Source organism: Carassius auratus, chromosome 33, assembly GCF_003368295.1.
Source record: "Carassius auratus strain Wakin chromosome 33, ASM336829v1, whole genome shotgun sequence".
Taxonomy (NCBI): Eukaryota; Metazoa; Chordata; class Actinopteri; order Cypriniformes; family Cyprinidae; genus Carassius; species Carassius auratus.
In genome coordinates, this window is record NC_039275.1 from 386,495 (window position 1) to 397,415 (window position 10,921).

Here is a 10,921-nt window from a genome sequence, read left to right on the forward strand (position 1 = left end):
AACTTTGAGAATAGATTAACGGCGATATTTCTTTTATCGCCCGATAACAGTCTCGCATTAAGGCAGCACGTTAACGCCGATAACAACCCACCACTAATATATATATATATATATATATACTTTTTTTTATTGTTGATTAATTATTTTTTTCATGGCAGAAACAAGTTTCTAACTGTTCTGGTCAATTTAACTCAAAAAGGATTTTTGATTGATAATACGCTTCATTGATCTGAGCTCATGCACCTCAATTTTGAGCCCAAATTACCCTCAAATAATTCTTTTTCACTCCAAAACTGAGGCGCATAGGTTCAGATCAATCATTATCAAAAAGAGATTTTTTAAAAGGTCAGTCATTTTTGACCAGAAATACCAAATATGCACAAAAGTAAAGCTCATGCATTCCTCTGCGAATCAAACATTGCATATATCATCAGTAATTCAGAAGAGCGTCAGTGGAGTTGTGTTTGTTTGATTCCCAGAGACACATTCCTATAAAGCAGCTTGAATAGATGGACAGCAGGAACATGTGTCGTGACATGCATCGCTCTGCTCTATCAGAACATCAAACATGCCCTTTATAATTAAACAGGTCTTTCTGTTTCTGACATTCTTCTATTCTGAAAACATCCTGCAACATTGTGTGGTTTTTTTAGGAGAGAATTTAACTCTTATTCAGTGGCAGATGTTGTTTTGTTGCAGTGGATGCCATTCCCAGTTGCTGTTTGACTCTTACTAAAAGGATCCCTAAAAGCATGCTGCGATCGATCTCAAGATACAAGATCCAGGACAGATATGGAGGCTGTGACATTGATGCAGTGGTGTGAGTGTTTAACACACAAACACAAACACAAATCAGTCCTGTGCTCCTGTGTTGACTGTGTTTACTGCTCCACAGATTATACATCGGAAATAAGCGGTTCTGTGCTGATCTCAGTGTCCTAAAAGAATTGAGGAAACCGAAGAACAATCACAAACCCAAGCAGACTAAAGCCAAGACTGGATGAACATCTTCATCTTCATCATCTTATAATGCATTAATCTACCAGCAGTTTCAGTATTTCTTGCATTGCATGTATTAAAACTCATTATTACAGTTTTTTTTTTACTACAATATACTTTATACATTATTTGTATGCTTGCTCTGCTTTGCATGCTCTGTATGACCCCCAATCCCCCCAGGTTTGACCTGTAAGTAGGCTGATTTTTCACATGAACCCAAACAAATTAAATGGTTCCATGATTTAATAGAAATAATGTGAGTTGAATAAGTTTTACATGATTTGATGAGGAATTAGGAAAGAAGGTATAAAACCCAATGGCAAACTGCAATAAATAAATAAAAATGCATGCATACACATAAATAAATAAATAAATAAAATTCATTTTTGTATTCAAGCATTTTATTTATATATTTATGTGTATGCATGCATTTACAAAAATGAATAAAACTGTATACACATAAATAAATAAATGACATACATTCACATTAAAATAAATTAAATGTAAATGTATAAAAATAATAAAGTAAATAAAAATACATGCATACACAAATAAAAAAAAACATGCAAATAAATAAATAAATAAACAACTTTGTGTTAATGAACTGCAGAACTGAACAAAATAAATTACTGTGTTACTTTCATGTAACACGTTTGTTTTACATTGCAACTAATTTGCATATAAATGTGTTTTTGGGGCAAACCATAATGAAAAGAAGTGTACGAAATGGATAAATATCTTGGCAACATTTTCATAAGAATATCTCATTGTTTATAGGAATATTGATCGATAAAGTCTCGTTTCCCCAAAATCTCTGCTTAACATGATGTTTGTCTGAAAAGGATACCCTGATTTGTAACAAAAAGTCATATTCCGATTTGAAACCCCAAACAATTTTTCCTGAGATGTTTATTTATGAAAAACAATTTGAAAATTAGTACGATTTAAATGAGGATTCCAAAACATTGTCATATTTCCATTCTAAAAGAGTGCTCATTCTGTCAATATGAGTCATATTTAAACCCGAGGAGAGAAGTGTTTCTGATCAAACCTCCAGACATCTGAGATCTCTGAGAAGCCCTGAACAGAAACTCAGAAATAAACTCAGTAAAGTATAAAGTCCTCTACAGAAGAAGGAGAAGGCCACCGAGCGCTATCTAGTGGAGGGATCGTTTTAATTAAGTGCAATATTGTTAACATTTTAGTGCAGCCTTCACTAACAACTGCATCTGGATTTACATGTTTCCATAAATGCAATGTTATCCCAGCGACCATCAACATTTACTCATTCTGTGACCACACGCAACAAAGCTGAATTATTGTGAATTCATTTATTAATGCTAGACACCTTAAAGATAACATGCAACAAACATCTCTGTCGAAACTTTATGTTAACATACTTTCCTAGCTTTTGTTTAAGAGCTATGAGGCAGCAAACCGGAAGTACACTGCTCTGGTCACGTGACACTGCACAAATTTAACTGAGAATCATTTTTTTTTTACCATATTTGTAGAAAATGCACTATAACACCAGTCATTAACATTTTTAGAGCTTTATAAATTAAAAACTTCTCTATGGTCAGTTTTTTGTGACCAGTGGGACTGAATGGGTTAAAACCTTTGGTACAAAAAATGTCTAATATATTAAACCAAACGCAGACATATTTAAGGTTTAAAAATATAATTATAATATATTTATGTTAGAGAAGTTAAAGTTGCTTTGTGGCTAATTTAGTTAATATCTCATTTGAAAATAATTGATTCATGATTCTCTAACCCTCCATGTTTTCTCATTTCGTGATGCATTTGTAAAGCCTCCATGGGTTTGTCACTAAATTCACTCACCTTGAATATTAAAACTACCCGCATTCAACTCGACCAATCAGAGACAGTTTCCGCGCCGCCAAGACCCGCCCACCCCGAGACCCCGCCCCCTCGTAAGGAAACTTCCTCTCGTGTCCTGTTTGAAGACATTTTCTCAGGTGGATGTAATTATATTGTGTTATTAGGTTTCCTTCATTTATGTTTCTCGGAATGGGGCAGGTGAGAGTTTTAAATGCATGTTTTTGCAGAAACACAAATTTGGCGTATTTTGTTTATTTATGGATAACAGCCACAATCACAATTCTGTATGTCGCAATTTATAATTAATTTAATATTTAAACAATTATTTTCTGAACTGAATACTATACGTGACCGGACTCGGAGGAACACAGAAAAAGAGGTAAATAAACATAAACTCAAGAGTTTCGCTTAAAGACACACTCATGTGATGATAATGTTTTTGTTTTTCAGTTTATCTGTGCTCAGAAAATTCAGTTTTTCTGACTATGATTATGAAATACAGGATACTGAGGTTTATCATTTCTATAAATGTAAATAATGAGCGAATACATCTTAAAACAAAAATATATTGTATATATAAACTGCTGTTCATAAGTTTGAGGTCTGTAAGATTTGTAATGTTTTTAAAATAATTCTCTTCTGCTCATCAGAGCTGCATTTATTTGATCAGAAATACAGGAAAAATACAGTAAAATTGTGAAATATTATTCTAATGTAAAACAGCTGTTTTCTGTGTGAATATCTGTTAAAGTGTAATTTATTTCTGTGATGCTCCGCTGTATTTTCAACATCACTCCTCCAGTCTTCAGTGTCACATGATCTTCAGAAATCATGAAAATATGCTGATTTATTATCAGTGTTGAAAACAATTTTCTTCAAGGCTTCAAATCAGAGCAAACCAAGTAATAGAGATGAGTTAGAAGTGGTATTTTCAAACTCTGAAGTCTTGAAATCCAGGAAAATTGGGATTCACTGCTTCTTACACAGAAATGTATTTCAGTGCTTAAGTGTTGTTTTATTAAATGCAGTTTCGCTGTTTGAGAACCAGACAAACACGATACTTTAGTTTCCCTTGTGTGTTTTATTTAAAAACAAATGCAACAACCAGGAACACTTTGTATCATTTACAGAAGACTTGAAGTGCTAACACTAACGAGGAGAAGCCCGTCTACATTTACAACGTCAGCACAGCGAACACAACATCTCAGAATAAAACACTCGATTACATTCTGCCGTCGTGACGGGATCAGCTCATGCTTTATTTCGGGGGGGGGGATATATTACTTCAGTTATAAAATGAAACATCTTCCAGTTTTTGCACGCGGATGCCAAACGAATCTATAAAACCTGCAGACGTGTTCGAACCAAACGAACATCTGAGTAAAGCACGTGAACGGAACGTAGTGTTACGGATCAGATAAGTGCTTTCTGGATCCAGAATCTGAATTTGATCTTTGGGAGAGAGTCAAACAGTTGTAGATTAATATCGTAAGTGCTTCGGTTCACCCATCAACTCTTTACACTCGTATAGAAGCGTGTACCAACGCTGCATCTTAAAGCTGGTTAGTTTTATCGACGTTATTGCGAAGCCTGAGCCGGTGGCTTTAAATAGAGAATAAATACATGATTAAACATGACCGATGTGAAGCGAACCGGACTAATGTAAGAAAGCACTACGCGATCCGCCGTCAGTAAGTCTTCATCTTTAGCAGGTCGGTCACTGCACCCTGTTTCAAACACACACACACACACACACACACACACACACACATCCTACTAAAATCACAAACATCAAAGAAACAAACACTTGTTCCCACAAAGTGCACGACGAAACAAACACGAGATGTCTCTCGTCTCAACAAGCTGAGAAACGAAGACAATCTTCATATAATGATATCACTACCATCATAGCAGCCTAAAGGTACAACAGGAAGCAAAGTAAGGTGCTTGTAGCTTATATGAGCCGGGAGGGTCTGGAGGCGAGGGAAGTCGCTCATGCGGAGAGATTGTTAGCTAGCTCGATGAGCGCTAGTGCGCCGTGAAGACGCTCACGCTGCTCTTGAAGATGCCTGCCACTGCTCTTCGTTTCGTCCTGCTCCTCTTCTTCTCCTTCGTCAGACAGGAGGAAGTCCAGAGGATCCTGCTGCTCCTGGTCCTCTATAGCAGTGTTACTCAGTGTCTTAGCTTTATTCTGCGCAGGCGTCCGCTGCTCCCTCGTCTGCCAGTATCTGACAACACACACACACACACACACACAGTCATTCTGACGGTCCTGCAGGCTTCAAAATAATAAAACCTTAAAATATTAACATGATAAAACTTAAAAAGTCAGCTTTTCTTGTTTTTCTTTTGTTTAACTTGATGCATTATAATAACTAAAACTTAAAGAACAAATTTAAATTTGTTAAAACTATGTAGAAACTAAAGAAAAAGAAATAACAATTTTTTTTATTTATTTATTATTAAAATTATTATTATTATTATTTGATGGATAACTAAAAAAAATCACTGTAGGAAAGTAACTTTTTTTTAAACTTGACAAAAAAATGAAAACAAAAATCAAAGTTTTATTATAGAAACAAATTATATAAACTAAATCACAAAACTGACAAAAACTAAATTCCAACAAAAAGGACAAAATAAAACCAAAACATTTCAGCATGTTACAAAAAAACACTATTTAGATTAACTTAATTACTAGCAGTCAAATTACAAAAAAAAAAGGATAAAAACAATTAAAAGATATGAAAAACATCAACAAAATTACTTGAATACAAAAATAAAATGTTTTTAAACTTTTTTTTTAGCTTGTTGCTAAGGTGACATGTCTCCTCTTTATTTAGTTTAAGTTGATGTACTAAACAACCTAAAACTGAAAAAAAGCTATATAGAAATGACTTTAACAAGTATAAAAGCTAAAAGGAAAAAAAAAAAGAAAATCAAATGAGATCAAGCTCTTTTTATTTGTGCTTTCATTATATTCAAGTATTTAATTCACTAGATAATTAAGAAATACTATGTGGTTATGTAATTAAATGTAATTTCAACATAACATGATCATTTGAGATATTGATCATAATGTTAATAAGGGCAGGTGACTGTTGATTGACAGGAAATTAGCTGATGTCTGCTAGCATGGCTAACCACTCGACACTTCTGTAGACAAGTGTGTGTTGATGATTTACTCACTTTGCCAGCCATTCGGCCACAGCCTTGTCGTCGGCCCCCTGTGATCTCCCGGGGCCCCCCGCGGGCTCCTCGCGCTTCAGCCGGGCGTACGGGTGTTTGGGACAGTGACGGTTAGCGTGAGTGAATCGGCTACTGCAACCTACAACACACAGGGAGAAAAATAGTGACTATTCAAATCGGATGAGATGCTAAACAAATCACGATTCAACTAGGAGTTCATATGAATGATGGGAACCTACTGTCTTTAGAAAAGTTTAGATGGTTTTTCTGTATAATACATATTAAAGTTAATAAGTGCAGCGCTGCTTTGTTTACAGTGGTAACCAGGGAAACGCTTTAAGATCCACCTGCTGCAGTTTGTTTACGGCGGTAACCAGGGAAACGCTGTAAGATCCACCTGCTGCAGTTTGTTTACGGCGGTAACCAAAGAAATGCTTTAAGATCCACCTGCTGCAGTTTGTTTATGGCGGTAACCAGGGAAACGCTTTAAGATCCACCTGCTGCAGTTTGTTTACGGCGGTAACCAGGGAAACGCTTTAAGATCCACCTGCTGCAGTTTGTTTACGGCGGTAACCAAGGAAAAGCTTTAAGATCCACCTGCTGCAGTTTGTTTACGGTGGTAACCAAGGAAACGCTTTAAGGTCCACCTGCTGCAGTTTGTTTACGGCGGTAACCAGGGAAACGCTTTAAGATCCACCTGCTGCAGTTTGTTTACGGCGGTAACCAAAGAAATGCTTTAAGATCCACCTGCTGCAGTTTGTTTACGGCGGTAACCAAAGAAATGCTTTAAGATCCACCTGCTGCAGTTTGTTTACAGCGGTAACCAGGGAAACGCTTTAAGATCCACCTGCTGCAGTTTGTTTACGGTGGTAACCAAGGAAACGCTTTAAGGTCCACCTGCTGCAGTTTGTTTACAGCGGTAACCAGGGAAACGCTTTAAGATCCACCTGCTGCAGTTTGTTTACGGCGGTAACCAAAGAAATGCTTTAAGATCCACCTGCCGCGGTGTTCATAAGTGGTTTGTTTACAGCGGTAACCAAGGAAATGCTTTAAGCGCCACCTGCGGGCAGAGAGTGAATCTGTGTTTCGTTCAGCTTGTCTGCGGTTTCTGTTTCGTAAAGATATTTTATGTATTGTTTTACAAAACTGAGGCCAAATCATTCCTTTTTGATTTCGAAATTATACAATCTAATTTAGGTTCAAAATTACTCATGTCGCATTCAGCATCTTTGTTTGGATCATGAATAAAATGCAGTGGTTGCCTCTCATTTAAAATGGAAAGAGCACAGATCAAGGATCATTTTGTTTATACGAAGAAATTTATTTGTTTTACTTATTTGATTTGGGGCTTGTTTTAAAATTTCTATTCAGTTTTGTTATTTACATTTACATTATATAAAATGTTGTCATTTAGACAATAGAATCACTTTGTAATTTATCTGAACTGATTATTATTGACCCACTGCTATTATATTATTACTTTAAAACCTATTGTTCGCTTAGGTCTATTTTTATTACAAAAAAAAAAAAGGGAATTATAATGATCCGATTACTCGTCAGAATAATCGACAGACTATTATGTACCAAAATAATCCTTAGTGACCGCCCTAATGTGAATAGGTGTTTAGCACTAGGGCTGATTGCCTGATTAGAATGAACACTACAGAAACTAGTCAATACTACTTGTGTTTGAGTGAATGCTAACGCTCACCTTTCTCCAAACAGACGAAGGGTTTTTCTCCGGTGTGGAGGCGCTGATGGGTCTTCAGCTGTCCGCTCTGGACGAACGCTTTCCCGCAGTCCGGATAATCGCACAGGTAAGGTCTTTCACCTGAGACATGAAGAAGACACTCAATGCTCTGGCTCTGAGATCTGAACACAAAGCTCTCAATGTGGCGGCACTGACCTGTGTGCGTGCGTTTGTGCGCCTGAAGAGATTTCTCGCGGGGAAAGACGCGGTTGCAGATGTTGCAGCGGATGCGACTGCTGGAGTTCTCGCCCTCGTTGATCAGCTCTCGGACAGTATCTGCCCGCGGGCGTCCGCGCCGAATGCTGTCCTGGAATAAGATCGCAGGAAGATGCATGTTAAAGTCATGACAGAATTAACAATATAAACAAAGCCACTTTAAAGGGACAGTTTATCCAAAAACGAAAGCGACCTTATGATTTACTCACCCTCAAGCCATCCTGTGTGTACATGACTTTATACTTTAAGAAAAATACATTCCAAGTTGTATTAAATAATGTCCAGGCTCTTCCAAGTTATAATGGGAGTCGAGATTTGGAAAACCAAAAAAAAGCGATGCGTTTGTGTAATAAACTACACTACACATACATGATTTAGGCCCATTATTTTCCATATTTATAAAGCACTATAGAATTATTTGTCTCGACTTATTGCAAGAGAATAATAATATATGGTATTTTTAAAGTGCTATTAAAAATTGCATCTCAAAAGAAACAAAACCAGAAAAATGTGTACAGTTCATATTTAATAACACAAAACAGTGCCTCATATTAAAAATAACTAATGATGCAACAGCTAAGAGTGCCATATGTAATAAACAACAACACAATGCAATTACTTAATAATAGCATGTTAACATAACACCACACATTATAATTCATATTTTAATGCAATAACATATATTATCCTATGGTATATGGATAGTGGCATGTCATAATTACGTAAATGGTATATATTTATATACAACTGCACACCAAATTTACATTAAAATCTACATTTACGGCAAACTAAATAGTTTATAAAATAAGGTTAATAATATTACATCAATGAGTAGTATAAGCTTATTATAAATGTACGTTCTGAGTAAAAAACGTTTCCTAGTCTCATCTAAAACAAAACAATAAGAAAATATCTCACAGTCAAGGAATCGTGTAAATTTTACATTTACAGTAATTTTAGTGTTTTTTAGAAGCAAAATCGCTAACATTTTGGCGCGCACGTCTGACGTCACGTCCAACTTCCAGCTGCCGCACAATGAAAGAGAATTTAAAATCCCGGTCTGAGCGCGCGCTTTACGCATGGCGTATAATACACGCGTTAATAATCTCTTCACTTACAGATAATATGTGCTAATAAAATATATTAGTGTACTTGTTATATAATACAGTATGTTTTACAGCTCTAGTACAGTGTAGAGATTTGTTTGATTCTCACCTTGAGGTGTTCAGGGCAGGAGTTGACATCTGAATCGGCAGGAGAGCCGCTGTTTCCGGTCGGTGAGGGGCTCAGAGTCACATTGTGCGCGTTTTCGCCCCAGCGCCACGGATACACCATAAAGTCACTGAATCCGGGGCTTGTGGGCATCAGGGGGTCCGCCGCTCTCGGTTTGATGGGAGTCGTCTTGATCACGGACACCAGAACTCTTTTCGGCGAGTCGTTACAAAATATCACTTGATGTTTGCTGTCAGCCATCGCAAATAACGTTCAGTTAAAATACAACTTAAAACCGTTCAGTTAAAAAAATAAAAGTGTCCCGCCTTTAACGTTCCGCCGCTGTTCGCTGTATTACAGAGTCAGTCATTCCCAATGTTACATGTATCAGGCGCGGCGCCTTTGATTCCGTTCTCATCCCGAGATCTCACTGCCAGGAGTTGTTACAGTTAGACGAGCTCACTCGGTGTTTTCCCGCGTTGGAAATCGCGCCCGAGCGCGGCGCTCAACCAATCAGCGAGAGCGAGAGCGAATGCAGCCGAGAGAGAACCAAAGGCAGACGCCGTGGAATCCTCGCAGCCAATCGCCTTGCTTTGACGCCACGACACTTTTAAAGTATGCCAACGCGCGCTCTTTCTTGACAGACGCGACGGCTGTCCAATCACAGGATGCGTTGTGAACTGTACGGGTGGGTCCGCGTGCGCTCTTCCTGCAGTTTAACGTCTCCCGCGCATAATGTTTACATTTAGGTCGATTTAAAGGGAAAGGCGGGCGGTGACGGTGGCGCGAAAGTTACGCAACCAAACCGCCTTTTGTTTCATTGTGTTTCAGCAGCTGTCTCCATACAGCAAAGTGAAGCATGACAAGCGTTAATTATTTGATTCTTTGTAAGATAAAAGGCTCCCGCGTGAAAATAACATCTGCTGTATTTCTTTCGGCGCCTTGACTTCAAAAAACAAAAACATACGCCACACACACACACACACACACACACACATATATATATATATATATATATATATATATATATATATATATATATAAACAAATTTATTAGTTACAATTTTTTTTGAATCATTTCCACATTTCACTCAGTCATGTATTTAGAAAACAATAAACGAATGACTCAAACAATAAAGTGGTTTTTGGTGTCATATTTTAGAATTTCAATTGTTTTTGGGAGACATACCTATTTGAAGTGGTTTAAAAGCTTGTAGTTTGAAGGTTTTCAGTTAAAGAAGTTTGAATAAACAATGGTATAGATAGAAATTTTAAGATGGTTGTTAGATGCTAGGGTTTTCGGGGTTGCTAGGGTATTTTGCTTGGTTGCTAGGGTATTGCCATGCGGTTGCTAACTCTTAACTTTAAAGTGCCTTTTACATTAGTGTTTACTGGATATGGATTTTTAATTATTTTAGAGATTACGGTCATAACATTTCTAGTCAAATAAGTGAGATCCGAGCTTAACCTGAACAATTATATCTACGTTTGTTTTGAATCAGTTATTTTTAGTTATTTTTCATTTATTTCGGAATTGTTTAATATTACAAATATAATACTATTTTAGTAAAAAAGAAATGGAAAAACAATGTCTTGGAACAAACAAAAAATATACATTTTGTTATTTTAAGTTTTTTTTTTTTTTGTTAACTATAATATCCCTCATATTTATATAAAAAATGTTGTTAAGGGACAGGAGGATAAATCCAA

At 36.7% G+C, this 10,921-nt stretch overlaps 1 protein-coding gene across 1 annotated transcript; it reads right to left on the reverse strand.

The window, feature by feature from the left end:
• Window positions 1-4,595: 4,595 nt before the first annotated feature.
• LOC113052648 (zinc finger protein 367-like) lies at window positions 4,596-9,750 on the reverse strand. The gene is made up of 5 exons (XM_026217026.1): window positions 9,215-9,750; window positions 7,940-8,090; window positions 7,745-7,864; window positions 6,034-6,172; window positions 4,596-5,072 (listed from the first exon to the last, which is right to left on the reverse strand). Exons 1-5 carry the CDS (start codon window positions 9,470-9,472, stop codon window positions 4,838-4,840), a joined length of 903 nt encoding a protein of 300 aa, XP_026072811.1. The 5' UTR covers window positions 9,473-9,750; the 3' UTR covers window positions 4,596-4,837.
• Between the last annotated feature and the right edge of the window lie 1,171 nt (window positions 9,751-10,921).

What these genes read in the sequence shown, in the direction of transcription:
- LOC113052648 (XM_026217026.1), bottom strand. Translation starts at nt 9,472, where the DNA reads ATGGCTGACAGCAAACATCAAGTGATATTTTGTAACGACTCGCCGAAA. An exon ending in CCTGCCCTGAACACCTCAAG is followed by an intron (nt 8,091 to 9,214) that starts GTGAGAATCAAA and finishes ATCTTATTCCAG; the next exon opens with GACAGCATTCGGCGCGGACG. An exon ending in GTGGCCGAATGGCTGGCAAA is followed by an intron (nt 5,073 to 6,033) that starts GTGAGTAAATCA and finishes GTGTGTTGTCAG; the next exon opens with ATACTGGCAGACGAGGGAGC.